Below are 24,115 nucleotides of genomic sequence, written 5' to 3'. Positions count from 1 at the left end.
AGCGGTTCGTACAGTACAGGCAGTCGCCGCCGCAACGGATGGACGCCAACGGGTGGGACAGACGTTACCGAGGAATTATTTAGTTGTCGAGCTCTTTTTGGTCTCAAACTGAGGACGGATTTGAAGTCAGAACCTTTTTTTTTCCAGCGGAGTTAAACAGCGTCAGAGGTTTTTGTTGTTGTTTTTTGGTTTTCTTCAGCCCAAAACCGCTTCCCCTTTTTTTTTCACCCTCCACGGCAGCCCGTTCGAAAAAAGGGCGTGTGTGTTCGGGGCGGTTTTGATCAATTTCCGTGGTTATTTATGGTTTTTAGATAGACATAAATCTATTTTTTGACACAATCTGGGTCTGAAGGACACCGTTTGAGGATGGGGTGCACGTTAAGTACCGAGGATAAGGCGGCGGTGGAGCGCAGCAAAATGATCGACAGGAATCTGCGGGACGACGGGGAGAAGGCGGCCAGGGAGGTCAAGCTGCTGCTGCTCGGTAAGACGGGGGGGCTTTCCCACCAACTTCTCCGCCTTTCAGTCCCAAAAGAGTTCTAAAAAGTGTTCAAAAAGGGGGCGAACTGTTGTTAAAAACCCCTCTAGAGTTGGTTTCCGTATTTTTTTCTTTTCTTCTTTTTTTTAGGAGCTAGCTTGATGTGATCATGTCACTAGAGAAGTTTCCGTTTTTGTTAGCTTCACAGTCAAATTCACCCAAAGCAAAAAACCCAGAAACGTCACCAAACACCCTCCAGTTTTATAACCATGTGTACCCCCCACCCCCACCCATTTTAAGTAGCTTTTGTTCTAATTTGTTGGGTTTTTAGCCATCTTCTTTCCTCCTCCTGACTGTAGACGCGTTTTACTCCAGACTGTTGAGCAAACTCTTTCAACAAAGTCATTTCCTCTCATTTAGCTCTTTGCTGAGTGTGAAAATGGACCCCATGGCTCATTAGGGACTCAGGCCTAACCTCCAGTGACAGAAAACCAGTCCCTCCAACCATCATCATTAACTCTAGACCTCAATTCAACATGTTTTTTGCCCTAAAACTCCCTATTCCCACTCTCAACCTCGTGTTTGTTGGCTTAAATCTCAAACATATAGACGCTAGCAGACATGTTGTAAGAGGAAAACACATTCAGGAAGTGTCCTAAAGCGAGGAGCCACTGAAATGGGAGCGTTTTTAAGCAGATGATCATTGTTTGACTTAAGCAACTCAGCTGTCAGATCACACGCTGATGTAGAGATAGCTGCCTCATGACCCTTTCATTACTCTCAGCAGTTGCCAATTTTGACTGGCCTTTGTGTATTCAGGTGGTTTCCAAACCTCATGGATTTTAGTCTTGCTCCAGAAACCAGCGACGTTATTTCGGTGCCCTGATGTTCCAAATCTAATCTAATGTGACTGGTATGGTGGCCTGGTGGGGCCTAATGTGTGGGAGGTGGGATCAGGGCGAGAGGCGTGTTGCATGTTTTTGTTATTGTTATAATGAAACGCAGCTTTAAAGACCCACTCCAATGAAAATGGTGTTAACATGTTCTTGTGGCATTTTTCTGATGGAGGACATTTAAAAAAAATTCAGATTAAAATTGCATTTCCGAGTACTTGTTATTGAAATTGTTGTTGAATCAGGAGCAGACAGGTTAGCTTGGGGGTTGTGAGGGGCTTTAAGATAGCAGTGAGAGGGTAAACAGATGGATGACGGGAAATAAAGCAGGTTCACTCCACGCCCACACCTCAGAGGGGAACTTCTAGTAAACTCTTGCCGCTCTGCAGAAACTATGTCCTAGCAATCGAAACAGGTTGTTTTTTTTTTTAACTTAGCCTGAACAACGGCATAATCATAATTAAAAGACCACCGGGGATCACTTTTACAATAGATCAATAGATGATTGGAGTGGGACTTTAAATTAGTTATTGGTTATTACAGTTCAAGTACTGATAAATGGCACAAAAGGTAGGAAAATGTGTGTTTTCATGGATCATTTATTTGCCATTTATTTGTGTGTTTTTTTTGCGGTAAATCAAACCGTATAAGACCCTTCTTTTAATGGTGCAGTGTAGGCCTGCACAATATACCGCAAATTTATCGTTATCGCAATATCAATATCAGTGCAATATCCATATCGCAAAAGTCAGCAAAAATCGCAATAAATGGTTACCTTAAATGTGCTAATACAATCCTATGGCAGCTTGAAGCACTTAACGAATTAAATAAATCCATTTATGCATTTGACCAAATGGATGGACCCTTTCCGATGTTGACCAATCAGATGAGCCCTTTTATGTTAAATGTTTGCCTCCTACGTCAACAAGGGTCATTTGGAGTATCGTTTTTTTAAACTGTTGCAATGAGATGGTAATGATGTTTTTGGTTGTTTTGCTATTTGTTTATACTGTATACCGCAAATTATATCGTTATCGCAATATTGATCACTAATATCGCACATTGCAAGTTTTGCTCGTATCGTGCAGCCCTAGTGCCGTGTTTGTAAGGTTGTAGGATAGCCAAGTACAGTATATCTACTAGTGGTGGCCCTTCTTTTATTGACAATAAATGCTAGCTTTAAAGAGAGGTCGCAACAAATTGACAGCAATTTCTTTTAAAGGGCCCTTTATCATGTAAAATTATTTTTTTGAACTTTTAAGTGTATTATAATTTTCATTCCTCAAGCAAATAAACCCCAAAGCGATATTTTGATCCGTTCGCACATTTTTGAGTATTCCTCTTTAAATTTGCCCTCTGAGCTCCAGCCCTACCAACCTACGAAAACATGCAGGTTCTCCTGAGCTGACGTAGACAAGTGTGGAACCGCCCCTCCCAGGAAGAGTCTGTTCTGCCAGCACCGCCCCCAGGCTAACACACAAACACCCACTTTCTCTGCTGAGCTAGCTGTGGTCGCTAAACCCTTTCCTTTTATATGCACTTCATGCACATCCTTTTTTGCAAAAGTTCAGATGTTATTTGTTTTCATGGGCGAAACGCAGACACGATTCTGAGGCCAGATCTGGGTTGACGTCATGAAACGGGCGACACCCGTTGGAAAAGAACTCAGGAAAATAATATGTTGTTTTTTTTAATCGTTCTTTTGAATGCTAAAGTAATATATTATTGTACATATGGATATTGTTTACTACAAATGGCTTAAGAATATCATGGTATAGGCCCTTAAAAAAGTCTGAATAATGTTTTGAACAAATGCAGGAGCAACTTTTGGAACATATGGTACTGTACCGTAATGTACATTATCCAATCTTGTGTCCTGTATGTGAGTTTGGAGCTTTTTGCATTTCCTCACCTTCTGCAAGGGACTTGTCTGGCTAATGAACGGTTTTGTGTGAAATTCGGGCTGGGGCAATCTAGTGCTGGTGGCATAGTTGACAAAAACATTCTGTAGACATCTACCATACTTGTTTTCCTGCTTATGCCTATGCCATACTGCTTTAAAAATACTCTCCTGCCGTGTGGACGATTTCATTAAATCCTGAAAAGTTCATCTGCTGTTGTTGCCTACATTTCATGGCCATAAATACAGAAGCATAATGTACTTCACTGTCAGATTAACCCTGTTTACCCATCATCATTACATCTGCGAGTTGAATACCGGTAATACCTGGTGTCCAACAACCACTAGTCTCTTTTAAAATGCTGGGCTGTCTGAATATTTTTTTGAACAAACATTGGGGCTAATATTGGCAGATAAATTATTACGGTAGTAGGATATAGCTGGATCCCAGTAGCTTTTATTTCTGTTGACTCCTGTTTTAAGGTGCTGGTCCTGCCGCAGTGGCCGCTACGCCGTCTGTCCATAGAGTCGACAGGCTGGGTTGGACTGATCCGGATTGGGTCAGTGTGTTAGGGCAACGTCACGCTGATGTTAGGCTGCAGTGTTTGGAGCGAGCCATAGCGGCTCCTCCAAGTCAAAGGCCAGCTCGGCTGGAGCTTTAGGTCGGTCTCTACAGGTGAAGGTTTGTACAGCAGTGCACAAGATACCAGGCTGTCGATTGTTCTTTCACACATGATGTGACGGAGGCTGCTGCTTGTTGAATGGCTAAAGTGATAAAATGCCAGGATGTTGTGTTATAGTTGAAACTTTTAAAATCTAATCTCTTTAAGAAAGTGTGAAAAGCAGAATACGTTTTTTTATTCAATTTGTAGATTGTGTTAATCTGACAGTCGATCTTAAGGTAGCTGGGAAAATTTAATTGATTCTTATCGACTGATTACATTTTTTTTGGTTTATGAGGCTGTTAAAAAGGAAATGCAGATGTTATGATGAGCAAGACACAGTTTTTATATTATTTTATAACATGTCGCAGCAATGTTTAATTGCCATCTATGGGAAACCTATGGGAATTAATGAATATTTCATTTTGTTTTGCTGAAGTCCTTGCTCTGACTTCCAGGAGACGCTCAAGTTTAGCTTTAGACCAGACTTTCTGGTTTTAATGTTGGACGTACTTTTCCATCATAAGATTGGCCTCATATTCTCTGTTTTTAAAAAACAAAAAATGTAGATGAATTTTTTGTCTGCTTGTCTTGGTAAAACTGATTTATGTCTCAAAAAGCATGGATTAAATGGTTAATGTAATCCATACAAACAATAATAAAGACATATTTAATGACAATTGTGTACTTGCTAAAACTCACCTTTGTCAGAAGCTAGTCCTTGCTATCATGGCTATTGTTTTTAATCTTATACATTATACATAAAAATGATTCATGTTTGAATTTAAACAAGTTATATAAAGGTTTATCTCCTTGAGTTTGTGTTTTGTCTGCTTGAAGTTAGTTGTCACTTTTTGTGTCAAATCTTCGAACTGAAAGTAAGTTTCTTTAGTTGAATGTTTGTGAGAAACAGCTGTGAATATCTTTACACTTAATTTAGGTGATTGTTTCTAGCATGACCATCTTCAAAGATGACACAAATCTCGAGGCTTTAGAGAAAAGTCTGCATGTTTGAGACACTCTGATCTGCTTCCCTTCATTGATTGGAGTTGTGGTTTATTTTGAACAGTTACAACTGTTTTTTGTTTCAATTATTACTTATGATTATATAATCTATACGATCTTTAAGAGATTTTAGAAGATTTTTACCAAACTTTCACCTGTGTATCTTCTGTAGTGTTTCTGATTGTTAAATTAGTGTTTTTGATATTAGAATTGTAAGATGATGATCCCAGTTTATTCATTTTACCATGTTAAAAAGAACTTAGGTGAAACTTGTTGAACCAGAATAAGAAACATGCAAATCTTGTCCAATCAGAGCGCTGTCACTGTAAACTAGGACCAGGGATATTAAAGCTTTAAGCACCAAACATCTCTTCAGAATGCAGCAAATGAGCTGGCAGCAGTCAAGGCTGAGGAGGATCACAGCATGCAGTGAAAGTGCCTTCAAATAATTGGCTAGAATAAATCATCCACCATTTGTTTTGGATGCCAGAAGAATTGAAGCCAATTCAAAAACTCAAATATCCGTCAAACCAAGAGTCCTCCCTTTGTTGGTCAACTTGTACAATATTGTATGAAGGAACTTTGCTTCCCACAATTCAGTTGTTCTCACTGGTGTGCCCAAACCCTATTGACTTGGGCACACCAGTGAGACAGATGTGAGTGAGTACAGATGTCTAGTTTTAGGCATCTGTACTTTTTTTGTCTTGCTGTTTACTTTAAATGCTGGGTGGTTCCATGAACTGCTCTTTGCTGCATTTTGACAGTCAAGACCTCCCATTGTTTATAACCTTCATTCACCACCACCCCCACCCCCACCACCACCCCACACACACCAGTAGTGGAGACAGAAACAAAACAGAGGAGGAAGGATGCTCCCAAGCGGAAAGACATAGAGGTTTTGTGAAACACAATGTCAGCTATCTTTCTTTATGTCTGAGTCCAGTCTACAAACAGTGAATACTCCAGGTTTGCCACAGCCGTACACACTGAATACTGTTGGCGGGGTGAGTGTGAGCGTCTTGATCAAGGACACATTGACTGTTATGGCTAAGCATTGACCTATCATCTAAACACGGTGGCACCACCACCCATTCATCTCCTGTTTTTATTGGGCCCATATAACATCTGTGACTCAGGCCATGCATTGGCTGTCTTTGAAAGATTGCTAGTTCCCTCAACAGGCCAAACTTTCTCAGTGAAGATGAAGATAATGTGCACCTCAAAAGTCAAGTGTATATTTTTTTCTTCCATCTGGCAGCTTCATTTGAGCCATTTCTTGTAGATGTGTCCACCTATGCCTCCATTTCCCCTCAGCCTGGTAGTCATCTGATTTGTTGGTTTGTAAAAAGCTCTTCTCAGGATGAGGAGGACATTCTGTACGGCTGCTGAATGTTGCATTAACAAAATAGCTTGTGACTAATGAGCAAATACCTTGCTATCATGGCGATTTCAGCCAAATATCTTTGCTGTCATCTGTTTTCTAGTCGACAAACACATCCCAGCATCCTGTGTGTAAATATTTAAGGGTGATTATTATGGTATGTCAGCATTTTCTTTTCCCACACAGTCTGAAGGATATTCATAATGCCACAGGGAAGAATGTGGAATAGAGGACGTAAGCTCGTTTTGTCACCTGTAAATATTATTACTGAGTTGTTTAACCTTTTAACACCTGAAGCTTTAGCTCCAGTCTTGATGTGCATTGAATTACTGTAACTCTTCAATCGTTAATGCAATTAACTTAATTACGATGGATTCTGAAGCTGATAGAAACATCTTTGCGCTACTATCCAACACTTTACTAAAGTTACGTGGAACGGCTTTTGTCGCACAAGACTTTACTATCATACAGTGTTGCAAGGCTGCATTTCTCATCTTTTGAATTTGTTGCAATTAGATTAATTGCGTAAATGGTTGAAGAGATGCGCTATTTCAAAGAACGTCAACACTGGAAGGGTTTAAAGATCTTCAGTGATGAAAAGCAAATAAACTTTTACTGTATCACATCTGGATGCGTAAAACTACAGGAACGTTTTCCTCAGAGGTTGTAACTAGCTTTTCCAAGCGTCTCTAAAGCTTACATAAATTCCAAAGTCCTCCTTATGCAAGTCACTTTGTGTGTACGTTCCTGTCAGGTGGTGTCATGGAGAAGCCAGCCGTGTGTACATCAAAGGCCCCAGTCTCCTTGTAAACAAAACCATGGGTTGAAACTTTTGCATTATTCTTGGCGAGCTTTGCCGAGTGTTAATATGCATGAATGTGGGTTACCATGCGCAAAGTGTGAAGTCTGTGTCAGCAACAGGCAAACCCATGACAGCAGGCACATAATCAGCTGTGGTTAGAATGGGTAGAATGGTTATATCAACAAAAATCTCGTATGTTGTTAATAATGGCTCGACAAACACCGTTAGACTGGTTGCTCATTCAGCAGTGTGTTGCAGGAACATGTAGAGATCTCTTGGCTGCTTGAGAAAGAATGAAGGCGTTTTTTTTCTTGAGAGGTAAACACATTCCTCCTGTGGTCTGGGGCCAGACGGGGCATGCTGATTGAAACTAAGCAAGTTAGGGCAAGTTTCTTTTATGCTCCCAAAAGCAGGAAAATGAGTTATTATTACCGTTCTCGCGACGCAAACCACAAGGCATACCTAAACCCTGTCTGTTAGCGACCACAGAAAGCCATGCGTTGGAACGACCCATGTTCAAAGGAGGCTGTGTTGTGGCACTATTTGACATGTGTGTTTACCCGTTTGACGTGGTAGCCAGGTAACTCTTCACGCTCTTCAGGTTACGGCCTTAAATGGCGTGTGAATGCGCTGGGATACCACGAGAACAGTAGAAAGAGGCTGTAAGATGAGTCTATGCTAATGAAGAATGCATTAAAAATGAAAAAGCTCAGCTGGAGTAAAGCAGAAGACCTCAGCGCGTCTTTATAGTTGTTTACCTTCCAGATAAACAACCACTGGAAATGTATTTTTGGTCAAGGTTGTTAGATTACCTATTAAATAAACTTTCAAACGACACTTTTTGGCCACTGATGAGCAGTTTGTTGCTACTATCCGTTTTGTGGTATTTGTAGTTTGAGTTTTCCAAGTTTGATTTGCAGGATCAATGAGAAAAAGCAGCTCCTAAGCGGTCGGGGGGGTTGAAACAGGGATACCAGAGTGGCTAAACTGCTCGCAAAGCCTTATCGTCATTAGAAAGAGCCGTGAATGGGTCAGGCCCGCTCCGGAGAGTGTGGGAAACAATCTCAGAGCTGTCAATTCTGCGTTCGGTCAGATCAATCCCTGTGATTAACCGCTTTCCCCTGGTGGGCTTAAAACACCAGCTCAGCCACTCCTGGAATCCTTCATGGGTGAGTCATGCTTTAAACCCACCCAGAGGGAGGAAAAAAAACAGATCGTGAATGAGAGGAACCAGTAAATCGGGAAAAAAATTATTCAGACGGAAAGAACAAAATGTTCTGTTGAGCAAAACTGAAGGGAATGGGTCGACGTTGCACCGCTAATGTGCCATTTGCTAATGTGGTTTGCACCTCATGCCAAAAACTCAGAGGCCCGGCTCCAGTCCTTGGATTGGTCACCCAAAAGTGGTCCGGCCCGGCCTTCAGAAATACCCCACAACCACCAGAAATCTATCACGGACCCATCTGACCCTGAAACCAACAAGAATGAGGAGAATTTCTCAAACTATTTAAGAGAAGGCCAAAGCATGGAGGTCTGTTTCTACAATTAAGTGTCTTTACACTGCAGTCTGCCCTGGCCTTTTACTCTGAGTTGGAGTGTGTGTGGAAAGATGTGTTGCAGCAGTTCAATAAAACCCACTCTGTTCTTTGTGGAAAAATGGGCGGAATAAAAGCCGCACCGCTCAGCGTGAGACAGCGCTCGAAGATTCCCTAAAATAGTTTGAACCACAAAAAACGGGAACCAGCTGTGGCCACAATTGCGGGATCCTCTGAGTTTTTGGGAGTGGGTGGGGGTATCATTGCTGCGGGTGGATAGCATGATCCTGCACAAGGAATCGTGCCTCAGGTCTGTGGTTCGTCACCCTGAAGGGGGGAGGAGGCAAAATCGGTGAGAGTTAAGTACAGATGATCGATGTCTGAGGTTTGACAACAGCCACGCCCTTCATATGTCACCGCCAAGCCCCCGCTGTACTCTGATAATCTTTATACCAGTTGGTCCGAGTCATTGTTTTTATGGCAACCACTCACCAATCCGGACTGAGCTTGTTGGAAGTCTACACCCCTACCACTTTTTTGATTGTTTTAGATGTTGGACTTGGGGCGGACAGCAGGTACCACACACTTTTATTGAGGCATCTGACTGGTCGGTTTATAACATGAAAAATATTACGGGAGAAAAAAAATTAAGATCAAGAGAACATGCTAAATAGGTAGCAAAGACAGAATGGTCATTTTGACAAATAGAATGACCAAGTAACAGTTGTTCATTTCTCTATAGAACTCTGTGGGATTTTGGCCTCTTGAAACCAGCAGGTACTTCATGTTTGGAATGCCGTGGGGAGGGATCACTCAGTCAGTTCTCATACAGTGTGTGGAATCCAGTCTTTTTTTAATTTATAAATGTTATTGATATTCTATACTCTAAGAACTTTCCCTCCGAAGAGCAACTAGACACTGTTGTGCAGCAGAAGAGAATATGTTCTTTAATATAATGCTAATAACCAACCCCTCTAACACTAGATTAAACCTGTACTATCATTTTACTCTCTAACACTAGATTAAACCTGTACTATCATTTTACTCTCTAACACTAGATTAAACCCGTACTATCATTTTACTCAGTAATCTGACACGGTGAAAATCCAAATAGAAATGACAAAACTTAATAAACAAAAGGGTAAATTTACCAAAACTGCAAAATCATTAATTCATTTAAAGCATTTAACTTTAAGACAAAGAGCCACAATGGAGGAATAAAGAAGCCTCATGTAGCTTCGAAGCCTCCGGTTGAAGACCCCTTCATTGTACTGACACCAAATTTATGAGATCTGTCCTTTTGGTGTTATTTTTGAAAATATAAAAAATTAGTTACTTTTACTGTAGCAGTAAAAATAATAGTTTTTACTGCAGTTAATTAGTTACTATCATTCATATTCTATGAGTAAAAGCAGTGATCAGAAATGCTTTGAGTCTTAACTGTGATTTATTATCATATGAAACAACTTAAAAACACAAAAAGTCTTCAAATCTGTCATAAAACTGTATTTCTGTAGAAATTAAAAGCTTTGTCATTGTTTTCTACGCTGCTACATGTAGATGAGCTGGAGGTCTGATAAATGGAACCAGCCTTTAGAAAACTCAGAACCAACATTTAGCATGATTTGTATTTATTTATCATTTGAACTTGAGTTTAGGATGTGTGTTTTTTGTTTTTTTTTGTTGTGGGTTTTTTGCCTGACCAAGTGGATTTCCATATGAGAGGATCTGCGTCAACATGCAAAGAGTGTGGCATTGTAAAAAAAAAAAAAAGAAATGTGGCTCATGGGCGGGTCGAAAGGGACAGGAGTGTCAGATCACCCACCGTGCAGCACGTCTTCTGTCCATCTGTACGTCCTGCTGGGATCCACTGACCCACAAAGCACCGTCACCGCCCCCCTGCAGGCGACACTGATGTCTGAGTGATGACATGTCATTAAAATAAGGCGTCCTCAGGTGAATTTATCTGCTGTCGTCATCACTGGTGTGATGGTGTGTGTGTGTGTGTGGGGGGGGGGGGGGTCTGTCTTTACTCAGATCTGTAGAGACGTAACTGAGCTTCCTTGCTGCTCTTTCAAAAACTCAACAAGAAGCGGCTTGTGTTCGGGGGACACGCTGTCTTATGTCTTCTTCTGCTATCCCCACAGGGGATGTGAAAGTAGATTCACGGTGGATGGTTTTATTGTTCGAGAGCACACCACCCTGTCTGTGGAGGTGTCACGAGGTGGCAAAACCGGCCGGCGTTACAGTAGGTCGTCAGTCCCCCAGCTCTTTTTCTAGAGCCCATGGGAGAAGTTGTGGTCCCTTCATCCTGAGAAAGTGGTTTTGAGGGTCTTTGCTCCTGGAAGAGGCAGCAGGAGGATGAAGCCAGAGCAAAAGGCGGTGGACTGCTGATCTGTTGCAGTTGATAGGAGCTGGTGCCCAACGGTATCGCCGATGCATCCATGAAGAAAAATACCCTCAAAGTGTCTCGTTATGGAGGCCTCCAACACAGTTGAGGAGACAGCAGCAGGTGCACATAATAAACACAATGCCTCTTCAGGTGGAGATGACCTGAACGGTTGCCATGACATCATGACTCGGCCGAAACCACTTTCTAAATTCCGTTTATGGCCTTTCCATCTCCTCTTTTCCTTACAAGCCTTTTCAGAGTAACGCTGCGGTGATGTTTCACAGCCTTTGGTCAATAACTGTGCATTTAAATGTTTAAGTATTTGTACAAACACAGCATGGAGGACCTTTGCTGAGGATTATTACCACGCAGTAGCAGTGAAACTAAGCCAGACTTTTTTCCTGTTCGAATTGGTTTGTTTCAAGCAATCAAAAAACAAAAGAAGACAAAACAAATGCATCTATACTTATAGATATGTAACTTACAATAGTTATTCATGAATTGATTGTGAAATAAAAGAGTAAAAGATGATATAGAAATACACAGTGTTCCATCGTTTTGTTCCAAAGAAAGAAAAGTGCTATGTCATACACTATTAACAAATTACTACTTACCTTTCATAATCTTGCTGTTTTGTGTTTTTTTTAGTGCATCTTTTTTTCCGACACCCCGTTGTGTTCTGCTTCTTGATTGGCTGTAGACCTTGTCGATCTCCTCCGTGTAGTGTCTCCTATGTTCAGTTTGCCAAAATTACATAAATCTTGATTGTGGTCAGATCTTTGTTTTCATTCTGCAATACTGGACTTATTTTTCTGCAAAGGTTTCAACTTTGTGAGTTTAAACGAGAGAAAAATATAACAATTTTAATGTCTGTCTAAGGAAAAAGTGAGGAATTTTATAGCCTTGAAACATAATTATTGTAAAGAAATAAAGCTGAATACTTTGCAGATTTCGTTTATGACAGTTTATCTTTAGAGTGTGACTCCCAAAATATGTATATAAAAACACACTTATATACCTATAAATGCATATATAGTATTTAAGATGTACAAGTCGAAGGAGTCAAAAAATGCACAAGAAGAAAAAAAGATGTATATAAGTCCCAGTTTTGGGAGAAAACTTCTATGCTTTTTAACAAATCCTCCAAGCTGTAGTGCTGCATTCACACTGACTGTCATTCACGCGTCAAATTGGCATCCACTTCAAATTTAAAAATTTCAATGTGCTCAATGTTTGTCCAAAAACGTGTTCACAAACTAGACGCTGCAGACCCATGTGGCCGAAACCAACAGGTTTTTGCCTCATCGCTACATGGAAGCATTGTCTGTATTAGGGTTGTGCCGATGGACGATACCATCGTCCATCGTGATGTGTGACTGACATCCCGATGGAGAGACACCATCGTGATGCCACGCCCCCGCCACGCTGCGAGTCGACACCATAAGCCGCGGTTACATGTGAATAATATCTTGACCGGATCAATGGTCGGATTAGAATCCAAACGTGTACATGGTTCCAGAAAAATGTTTTCAGAATATAAAAAACGTTCACATGGCTCACACTTTTGGTCGGAATAAATCATTCGCCCATGCGCAGTAGGGTTTGAAAAACCGGAAGCGGATATCAGTTCCGCCGAGCGGCTATTTTTTCTCAAACTTTATTGAATGTAACAATTCAATACAAAACAATGTTGCCGAGCGGCTTTATACATTGATATGTCAGCTCGGTAACATACAAGACGATCTTCTAAACGTGCTTTTAATAATGTTACGATTATTATGAAACGCCTGTTCGCTCATCGTTTTAATTTTAATCCGTGTGGTCATTGCTTTTTCTGTTGAAAAACGGAGCCGGAAAGAAGCCAGAATTAGCAGTATGCTAACACGGGCTAACAACATTAGCTTTGGGTGGTGCTGCAATCTGCATCTTGGCTGCATTTAAACATGTGGGAATAACATCAGCCTTTATTTAGTCGGGACACGACTCGAAACACAAATCCACGTGATTGTTTGAACGATTTCTAAGGACTGAGCGACATTTCTGCTTTGAAGCTCACACCGCCCCAAAGCGCTGTGTGTGTGCTCAAGATCCTCTGCTCAGACACACACTTTTAGACCCGGTTCTGAGTTCGGTAGCCCGTTCCCCTAGAGCTGCGGAACGGATCGCAGTTCTTAATCTCCCACACATACCGCTCATGTAACAAAGCACCCCCCCCCCCCCCCTTCCCCTCAAACACAAAGCTGTAAGTCCGCGCTCCGCCGGTCCACTTGACTAGTTAAGTGCGGGAGCAAACCATTTCTTTTCTAGTTTGTTTGTTACTTTTTTTGTTAAAGTTATTTCCCTCAGTACTGCGGATGAGTCATTAGTTGGGAAATAAAATAAATAAAGTAATAAAGTAAAATAACGAATAGCAATTATATAAGACCGAAATATTAAAATTAGCCCCCCCCCAACGACGATATCATCGTCCATCCCGATGGTTGACAGCAAACATCGTCAACGGCCAATTTAAGGGACATCGCCCAACCCTAGTCTGTATAATGCATGGAAGACAGAGACTGATCCTTGATACATCTCCACATATATTATACATCCACATGTAAATTATGCCACTGGAATAATTTTTAACTATAAATAGACATCATATTTGTACTAATGCAAACAGTACACGGTGCATTAAATCAATTAAATAATAAGTTGGTCAAATGCTTTTTAATGAGGAGTGAGAAGAGGCACATTTATATAAACCCATCTCTAATATCTTTTACTTAACTTTTTTCTTTTCTTTACATAGTTACCGTAATCTAGTTCTATTTATAATTCTTCATACTTTACTATTCCAAGTGCAGATAATTTAATAAATCTACAAGCATTCATAATATCAAATAACAAAGATGAAGTGCTTATTGATCACATTAGAAACACTAAGAAGCTAAAGGAAATGCGAACATCTTTAGGTTCTGCACTGACCTCATGTCACTGTGATCACCTTCCAAGTTCATTCTTTAAAATGTGATCAAATCAGTTCAGTCTGTTTGCATAAAGACTCCACCTCTTATAACCTCTTCTGCTGCGTGATCAAAGACGTTGCCATCTCTCATCAACGCTTCCTCCTTCTCTTCCAGGTGCCGGAGAATCAGGAAAAAGCACAATCGTCAAGCAGATGAAGTGAGTTCCTGCCTCCTAGTGTGAATGAAAGAAACCCTGTCTCTGTGTTTTTTTTTTTTCCTGTCTCAATGTTCCTGCCGACAGCTGATCAGATCTGGAGAAATGTTACGTTACTTCTGAGGAGGCTTCTGTGTCTCCACAACACAAACAAAATCAGCATTCAGCTTTCAAAGCTTTTCTTTTGGATCGCAGGACAAACGGGTCACAGTTGTGATGGATCTAAAGGCTAAACATGGAGCTCAAAGCGTTGGGTTTGAGTAGCATTTATGCCTTCAGTTCTGTTGTTTTTAGAATCACAGACATGTTGATATGAAAGGATCCCACACGTGTTTTCTAGGTATAAATGTAATATTAAGATACTTCTTTGCTGCTTTCAAGACTAAAAGTCTGAACTTTTAGAAGTGAGATCATCAGAAACACTGCAATTTGTTAACACAACAAATTCATTTTTTTCCCTTTTTAAAATGTTTTCAAAATTAAAAAAATGACAAAACACAAAATAAAACCAGTCAATTTATGACTTTATACAAGCAAAATATGAATTGTTTAATGGAGTTTCTCTTAATTTTATTTTGTTTTGAAATAAATAAATACAAATAGAAAAACATTTCAGAAGAAAGCAGTGATTGATATCTGCTGCCTATTGACACGTAAGTAAGATTACAAGGATACTGAACAGCCCTGTTAATACAATGATTAGTTTAAAAAGTTCAAGCATTTACTTAACAATTACTTAATTTGATATTCTTAAAGGATTTATCAAATTAATACAATTTTAGTGAATTCACTAAAAAACAAATTCCCACTAAAGTGACTACAAGTCCTTAAAATTAGCTCTGTTCACTAAATACGACTTCAAAATAAAAGCGTCTTTGAGCTCCTAAAGGCTAACTGGTCAGTGCCTCTCATCATTTTATTTTTGTCTTTTTAAACAAAATCTCCTTTAGCATATGTTTTCAAATTAAACTATAAATTAAAAAAAGAATTGTGCAAAAAAAAACTAGTTTTTTGACTCCTAAACTGGTTTCATTTGATTTCAAAAGTCTACAGCAAATATGCTGAGAAACTGATGGTAATGCTTAAAAACAAAAGCATTTTAAAATAATAGAATAGTCATGTGTCTGTGACAGATGAATCCCAGAAAAAGGCAAAATCCTCAGAAGACTGCAGATGAAAGTGACCAAAAAAGCCACATTTGGAAACGGTTTATTCCATGAAAACATTGAGTAAACGTCTTACAAAAACTCAAACCAAGGACTAAACTAAAACAAAAGGCCGGCAGCTCGCCTCAGCGTGAGACTCCCACAGCTGACGCTGTGAGGACACATCCCAACGCTGCAGGGCGGACGAAGGTCGCTTTCAGCAGCAGTTCAGGCCTTGAACTCAACTTTCCTGTGAGGAAAGCGGGTAAACTGACCCGGACTGAGATCAATTATTTACAAGGAAAACAGCCAAATAATGGAATATTGGCAAAACAAATCACAAAAGTATTGTTTTCTCCCAAAATAGCCAAAGTTTTAATTTAATGTTTTGAATTAGAAAATTTGTATTTTTCTTTTTTAAGAAAAGAGCACCAAACAAAGTGGCAGATGTTTTAACATTCACTCTCTTAAAGCCTTACGTCTTGTTCGTCTTCAGCTGAAGCTTTCTGCCCAGAGTCGTGCTCGGTTGGTGATGCTACCAACACATTTGTTTCTCCTGCAGGATCATCCATGAAGCCGGATACTCAGAAGAGGAGTGTAAGCAGTACAAAGCCGTGGTCTACAGCAACACCATCCAGTCCATCATAGCCATCATCAGAGCCATGGGGCGCCTCAAGATCGATTTCAAGGACTCCAGCAGAGCTGTGAGTGATGACCCGCTCGTAGTGACACACAGGAACTTGTTTCTGTGAAAGGATGAGACTCGTCGGATTTATCAGCAATATTACATGTTTTTGCCCATTTAAAGATTTTAGAGAGAAACTGACTTTTGCACCCGTCAATGGTTAAATCTTTGTTTCTGGCGCTGCGAGCTGGCATTTCGGCTCAGCGTCGCATCAGCGTTAATCACAACGGTGGCTTTGATGACTGATTCATGACGCGCTCCTCTCTCAGGAAGATGCACGGCAGCTGTTTGTGCTGGCGGGCTCGGCGGAGGAAGGCTCCATGACAACCGAGCTGGCCGGTGTCATCAAGCGGCTCTGGAGCGACGACGGAGTTCAGGCCTGCTTCAGCCGCTCACGCGAGTATCAGCTCAACGACTCCGCCGCATAGTGAGTCACGCATAAAGAAAACCACAAACACACACTTGACCGGCTCGTGAGTCATCTACAGAGAGGACTCCGTGGCCTAAATGACAGCCTTTCCAGTGCAAATGCACGCAGAGTGTTGCTGCAGCAGGGCGGCGTGAGGCGGACACACGCCGCATCGCTCTGGACTTTAACACCGTCCGTGTTTGCTTCTCCGCCGAGCTGGAAGAGGTTTTGGCCGGAGAGGCTGTTTATTCTTTGACCTCACACTTCAGCGCTGCAGTGGTTGCCACATGTTCCCAAAGTAAAGAGAGAGAAAAAAAAATCCCTTCAACTGAACTGCTGACTTGTTTTTCTTCACCACTAGGAACCTGAAACACATTGTGCAAGAGCCTGTGGCTCTGAAAGCGATTATCTCATCACAAGGCAGCTCCTGTTGTTTGAGGGAGAGAACAGCCTGGCTGTGCTGCTGCAGAACAAACACAGCACAGGTCAGGGGGGGGGGCATTTCCAATGGTTCCTCTTAACCCACTCACGCAGCTGCTTTAAAGGCAAACGGGAAGCTCTTTCACTTAAAGCTAAACTCTTTGGGGTTCTTGGCAATTAGCAACACTCCAGATCCAGTCTTCCAGCCGTTTGCTTCCTGCCCAGTTGGAGAAGCGGAGTGCAGGCCGCCTCCCCCCGGACAGATGGCAGGGCCGTTTCAGGCCTCACACGTAGGGAGTTTCCAATTCAGCAGCATATTGTTGAAAGGTGGGCGGGGCCTGAGCTATCACAGGGAAACCACCCACCACAGAGAAATCGAGGTCCCCCTCATGGGGTCAAATCAGGATCAGCTTAAAGGGAAACACACTGGACTGTATTACACACAATAGTACACACTGAAAACTTCAAAACTTTTGAAAATGTGAATTTAGAAATGATCAAAACTAGAACCAAATAGGGGAGAAGAAAGGTTCATTTGTAACAGCCGATTTTTTACATGGGGGAGGGGCTTCTAGCCCATTGGAACATGATTGACATCTAGTAATAGATTATGATGAAGGATAATTCTCCCCCAAAATTTGCTACAGTCTGGTACCGCCAACAACAGGCACTGTTCTGGAGCGGAAATGACATCATCACAACCTGATGTCAATCAGGTCCCAACAGCCAATGAACTTAAATCCCCACCCTCCACAAAAAATTTGGTTCAACTCCAAATAGGAAATTTCAGAATTGAAACTAAATTGAGGACTCAACGTAAATAGGAAGAGAAATGAATAAAATTCAAAACAGCAGCTGTTGAAAAAATGAACATTTTTTTTACATTTTGCTACGATTTTGGGGTTTATAGTTTTTTATTCAAGTTTATGACATTTTTTTAAATTTAAGATATACATTTTTTTCAAGCGTATAATTTAAAAAAAAAAATATTTCAAGTTTTTAATGTGTACTTTTGAGTTTTTTTCATTTGGTAACAGTTTTAGTTTTTTATTTATGTTTTTAGTATTTCTTTAAAATAAACAAAAATATCATTTCAAATTTACCATTTTTTGAAATCAAAATTTTAATATTTATTTTACGTTTACAATGCATACTTTCAAGTTTAAAACTTTTTTTAATTGTTTTCTTTTTTCTAAAGTCATATGCAGCCCGGTTTCTCTATTGACACTGATTTGACCCCGTGTCCGCCGCCCTTTCAGACCTGAAATAAGAAGAAACGCCGGCGTTTCCTAAACGTTTGGCTTTCATCGTCTTCTGTGGAGTGTGAATGATGAACACCTGTTTCTCCCCGTGTGCCCTTTCCTCAGCTATTTGAACGATCTGGACAGGATATCCCAGGCAAACTACATCCCAACCCAGCAGGACGTCCTGAGGACCCGAGTCAAAACAACGGGCATCGTGGAGACTCACTTCACCTTCAAAGACCTGCACTTCAAGTGAGACCTTCCCCACTCGAACAACTGGCTGAGCTTCATTAGCTCTCTTTCCTGCCGCCGACTCATTTAGACTCATAGAAACGTCCTTTGAAGAAGCCCCCAGCTGTAGGCCGTGAACCCCCCTCCTCCGCCAGCAGCAGCTGGGACTCAGGAAGAGGAAGTGGGGGCAGTAGTCTCGATGACATCATCCCTCCATGGTTTGAAGCTTGTTCTGTCATTGATGTTACAACCAGCAACTAACTAGCTGCTAAAATAAACTAATGCTGTGTCTGGATCTTAATGCATTTTGGACAGACGCCATGCTCACTACTTTTTTTACTTTAAACATATGATAAATATGATCCCCCCAATTTGTCGAAGTAAAAACCTAATCAATGTGAACATTTTACAAAGACTTTTTATGAAACCACTGTGTTCTGATGATGAAAACTCGGATAAATTATAAAAATACATTTACTTTTTTTTTTAATTAATCATTTAAACGCAATGCATTGTGGTCTATAAACACCAATCTAGCAATCATCAATGCACACTACTTTTGTGCAGAGACTTCTGGGAAATTTCCGAGGTTCTGGATTTTGGAATTGTAGATTCAGACGCCCTGAGAAAATTGATGACGTCCTATAAAGTGCACTCAGTAGTGAGGGAATTTGGCCCAAATAATTCAGGACTTAGACTAGTCCTGGCTAAACGGAGGAGGCGGATTTCAAAATGGAACGATGTGCACCAATTATAAGATATTTTAAAATTATTTTAGTTTAAATTGAAAGAATCTGAACCCTTTTTATTTCTGTTAAGACTTTTGAGATGAAAAGTTAATTTCAGAGGAATGTCTTGTTTGTTGTTGTTTGCTTTTGTTTGTTTTCGTTTTGTTTTTTTGTCCTAAGGACATCCGTGTGAAAATGATTCTGTGTTTTTACTCTGGACTGGCACGCATAATGAGCATTGTGTGCGGCTTTAACACAAACTTGTGCATCGATTCTTCTTCAGCTGCACATTTCAGCTTACTTCAGTGCTTCAAGTGTGTCACAACTTGAACAAGTTCCGAACACACAAAGATATCGGAAGAAAACTCCAAAGCATAAGCCAGCATGTGTGCAGGAGGAGGACTCGTGTAGTGGGGACGTTAAAAACTGGCTTTAAAGCTGAGAGTGAAAGCTAGCATGTGGATTGTTGCATAAGCGAGCACGAACTGAACAATGCTGAGAAACATCATCTTCTTCCCAGAATGTTTGATGTCGGCGGTCAGCGCTCTGAGAGGAAGAAGTGGATCCATTGCTTCGAGGGGGTGACCGCCATCATCTTCTGCGTGGCCCTGAGCGACTACGACCTGGTGCTGGCTGAGGATGAAGAGATGGTGAGCGGTCGAGCGCGGTGACGTGATGCCGGGCGTTCTGCTGGGACTGTCGTCACATCTGTGGTCCTGTGTTCCTCCTCAGAACCGAATGCACGAGAGCATGAAGCTGTTCGACAGCATCTGCAACAACAAGTGGTTCACAGACACCTCCATCATCCTCTTCCTCAACAAGAAAGACCTGTTTGAGGAGAAGATCAAGAGGAGTCCTCTGAGCATCTGCTACCCGGAATATGCCGGTAAAATCACACTTGTGCCCCCAAAATGTCCCTAAGCCAGGGGTGGGCAATTCCAGGCCTCGAGGGCCGGTGTGTGGCCATAGTCTTGCCCTACTCATGGCTGATTACCTGGTTCAGGTGTGTCCAGCCAATAATCTTGCCCTACTCGTGGCTGATTACCTGGTTCAGGTGTGTCCAGCCAATCAGAACATGCCAGAGCAGGGTATGCTGGAAAACATGCAGGAATGCGGCCCTCAGTGCCCACCTCTGCCCTAAGCCCTCAACAAAATTACAACATGTTTTAGAAATATATATTTTAGAGAAAAAATCATGTAAAATCGAATGAGTTAATGCGCAATGGAAGATGTAAACTCCTCCTGGGGTGCTCCAAAAGTATGACTAAATAAACCCCTTTGTAGTTCGTGACCTTTTAACCGACGATAGGATCAAACACACGCCCTTTGAACTGCTCTAACACTTTGGTCCTTTAGCATTTATCCTAATCGTGGAAGGGTACAGCTTTTCTCTATCAGAATCAGTACCTCTACGTTAATTGCGTGAACACTTTACAAATGTTGCATATGAGTGAAGAGCTTTTTTCTCAGCGACACATTCGGTGGATTTACGTTAAATGCGTAAAGTTTTACTAACATAAAATGATGCATATCAGCGCCTTTTTCATTTTAGGTTCAGTTGTTTTACGTTACTAGCACTACTTTACTACTGTAAGGAGTTGCATATCGGTGCAAAGCTGGTTTTACCCATGTTAGTATTGGTTGGTTTACGTTAATTGATATTATCAGCGCAAGGCCCTTTTCTCCGCATTAGAATCAGTTGGTTTACGTTAGATGCACGGATACTTCACCACTAGAAACTTGCATATCAGCACAAAGCTGCTTTTCTTCGCATCAAAATTAAGATTAAGTGCGTGAACAGTTTACTACTGTAAAGTGTTGTATATAAAGCTGCTTTTTGCGCGTTAGCATCCGTTGGTTTACGTCAATTGATTGTTTTACGTTATTGGCACACAGAACTTCTCCTCATCCGAAATTGCATAATTAGATTTACTGCGTTAGCAGTTGAAGAGTTACGGGAGTCAAAAGAATAAAAACACTGGGGCTGAATCTGTTGTTAATGGATTGAAGCTAGATTTGACTATTTTTTTTATATCTTTATGATAAAGAGGAATTTAAAGAAAGATTGGTTTGTGTAATTCATCAATATCGTGTTTTTTCCTATGTGGTATTGTTTTGTAGTTTGCCCTGTTCTGCAGAAAACCCAAAAAGATCTTTTCAGGATCTGGTCTTTCCTCCTGACCCGTTCTTTTCTCCTCTTTTCCAGGTTCCAACACGTACGAGGAAGCAGCCGCCTACATCCAGTGTCAGTTTGAAGATCTGAACAAGAGGAGGGACACCAAGGAGATCTACACCCACTTCACCTGCGCCACAGACACCAAGAACGTGCAGTTCGTCTTTGACGCCGTCACCGACGTCATCATCAAGAACAACCTCAAAGACTGTGGGCTTTTCTAAGGATGACGGTGACGACCACTTTCTTTCTTGGTGAGTAGTGACGAAGAAATGATTATTATTTTACCTAAATCCGTCCGACGAGACCTCCAGGGTGATTCCATATGGACTAAAGCACTTTGTGTTATATTTTTATATGAAAAGTGCTTTATAAATAAAGTTTGATTTGATTTGATTCCGTCCATCTTGTCTTCAGGCGGTGGAGCCAACTTCTGAACATCTTTGGAGGGGAGGGGAGGATCATGATGGACCAGTGCTGTACTATACGCCACTTTTAACAGCTTTATTTATGTTTTTGTCTCAGAACTTTGAACTAGCGTTACTACATTTGTGCAGGATGTTTGTATCACGTAAAAGAATCACCGCAAATGTTCACTTTTTTTTTTTAAATCAATTTTTGTTTTTTCCTGAGGAGACCCCATGTTTTCTGCTGTTTCTTGTGCCGCCGTTTCTGGAACTTTGCCGTTGGTGGAAAAGCTCCTCCTTTTTTCCTGCTCTTCAACCACTCGGGAAGACAAAAGGCGTTTAGGGGGAGGGTCGAGGGACGCGACTCCGAGTCCGGTTTGTTGGTACCTGTGCCTTGGCATGCATTTTACTGCGGTCGTCGTCCCGATGCTTGTTCTGTTGCCTGCTGAAGTGTTCTAGACATAAAGAGGTAAGCTGTTTTCATACGTAGGTGTCTCTTCTATCTCACATGTGCATGTCACTGAGCTATCAGGAGGAGGACTGAAGCTCCATGGTGACCTCCACACACACCCCCAAAGCGCCATGGCAATGGAGGCCCACAGTACAGTACTGAGATTTCCCCCTACCAGGCTGGGGCTCTGCTTTTTAAACTGTAAATTAAATATCCAGTCATTCAGAAGGTTAGCAGAGGTGCCGAACCTCTACAAGAACAGAAACCTGATTTTTTTTTGTTTGTTTTTTTTTGGTACAGTTCACTGTACATTTGAACGCATTTGGAGGAGACCTGATGGAGGTTTTGGTGTGTAAGGAGAGAAAAACGGAGCTGCAGACAGATTCCTGTAAAGTTGAAAGGATCTAAGCTTCTTATTTGATTAAAATAGATGACCAGCATAAAACTACATTTCTGTTTCTGCAAAAAAAAAAAAAAAACTGTGCAGATTGTTGCTACATTGAGCGATGTGACAAAAGGTTCTATTGGTGTAAAGAAACTGCCACAAACTGTCTATGTATGTGTACTTTCTCCACGGAAGGAGAATCTTTGTAGACTCATCTCCCTTATTTTGCTAATAAAAAACCATTTACAAAGTATCTGGGTCACTGTGGCATCACTATTCATTCCACTTCCAGCAGGGAGTTCCCTCTGAAATGTTTACTTGAAATGAAAACTTTCTCCCCGGATTGATGGCGGTTGAGTCTGAGCCGTCTCTGGTGCTCCTCCTTTGATGCTTCTTGTCTGCGTGCCAGTTCGTCCACACAGACCAGCCACTGTTGTGTCCATTCATTCCAAACCAGGCTGCCTTGTTAGGAGCGAACACCCAGTCCAATTAGCCACACAATCATATTTGTATTCTGCTGCGGTTTGGAACAGGAAAACACAACAGTCAGAAGCTTCCAGAAGTGTCTAAACATTCAGCCTCCTTGAATTGGTTATTTACTGGAATGGAAACACTAAACTTATTTCCCTGTTTGCCGATGTTTGTGATGTAAAGCAGTCAGAGGAGCGTCTGCAGGGCATCTTTGCATTGGAAATGCCCTGTCCTCTGAATGCAGTCACTGATCGCCTTTTTTTTCTTTTTTCAGCTTTAGATATCTAATTTGCATCTGGTTTTATGTAATGCTGTCAAACGAATGTTCTCGGCCACCTCTCATGGAGAAGAACGGCACAAAGACACCATTGTTATGAAGTAGACTTTATGCATTTATGTCGTAGTAGATTCTGAAAACTGCAGGCATTAAAGGACACCGGTGTTTCAGCTCAGTCGCCATTTTTATCAAATGTAGTTACAGTTTATAACACTAAATAGCTCAAATTTGGTATTTTATTTTATACGTAAGAGTGGTACAATGACGCATTTATTTTTGTAATTGTGTCTGAACAGCAGCACCGATGATCAGTTTAGAAAAGAATCGTGAAATATTCAAGTCAAAACCCAGTTTATGAAAATGCTTCTGTATTTTCCTAAAGGGTTTGGCTATAAAATGTGTTTTTCATGATGCTGTTCAGTCAAATGACTTTAAATGTTCATGGTTCTGAGGATAGAAGTACGACCAGATCATCAAAAACTGGGACTTTCCTCTGCAGAACCGATTTTCGGTCACTCTAAAGTCAAATCATAAATGGCCACAGGTCTTTATGTTTTATTTCCACCAATTGGAGCTCTTAAGAACTCAAATTGGGAGGAAACAATTGAAATCAAATTTTTCTTCTTTCCTAACTAAAATAGGATTTAGATATAGTTTTTTATTTATTTAAAAGTCATATTATAACATAGCTTATTTTTAGGATGCTAACCTTTTAAAGACAGTAAATACAAGTAAAAATTTTAAATAGGTGTCATGCGATCTTAAATGCAGATAAATAAAAGTTCATTTCACATAAATAAGTTTTCCTTCCATGCAATAAAATACAACAAAACAGCATTTATTCAAAATCTATACCGGGTTCTAGGTACAAATCCG

At 40.9% G+C, this 24,115-nt stretch overlaps 1 protein-coding gene across 1 annotated transcript; it reads left to right on the top strand.

The window, feature by feature from the left end:
• On the top strand, positions 1-22,744 carry LOC101157265 (guanine nucleotide-binding protein G(i) subunit alpha-1). The gene is made up of 9 exons (XM_004083093.4): positions 1-484; positions 14,174-14,216; positions 15,921-16,062; positions 16,313-16,470; positions 18,240-18,368; positions 19,596-19,725; positions 19,808-19,961; positions 21,282-21,502; positions 21,666-22,744. Exons 1-8 carry the CDS (start codon positions 367-369, stop codon positions 21,470-21,472), a joined length of 1,065 nt encoding a protein of 354 aa, XP_004083141.1. The 5' UTR covers positions 1-366; the 3' UTR covers positions 21,473-21,502; positions 21,666-22,744.
• Positions 22,745-24,115: the final 1,371 nt, after the last annotated feature.

The sequence above is a fragment of the Oryzias latipes genome, chromosome 23 (assembly GCF_002234675.1).
Source record: "Oryzias latipes chromosome 23, ASM223467v1".
Taxonomy (NCBI): Eukaryota; Metazoa; Chordata; class Actinopteri; order Beloniformes; family Adrianichthyidae; genus Oryzias; species Oryzias latipes.
This window is presented reverse-complemented; position numbering and strand designations above follow the sequence as displayed.

What these genes read in the sequence shown, in the direction of transcription:
- LOC101157265 (XM_004083093.4), top strand. Translation starts at nt 367, where the DNA reads ATGGGGTGCACGTTAAGTACCGAGGATAAGGCGGCGGTGGAGCGCAGC. An exon ending in TCAAGGACTCCAGCAGAGCT is followed by an intron (nt 16,063 to 16,312) that starts GTGAGTGATGAC and finishes CTCCTCTCTCAG; the next exon opens with GAAGATGCACGGCAGCTGTT. An exon ending in CTCAACGACTCCGCCGCATA is followed by an intron (nt 16,471 to 18,239) that starts GTGAGTCACGCA and finishes CCCTTTCCTCAG; the next exon opens with CTATTTGAACGATCTGGACA.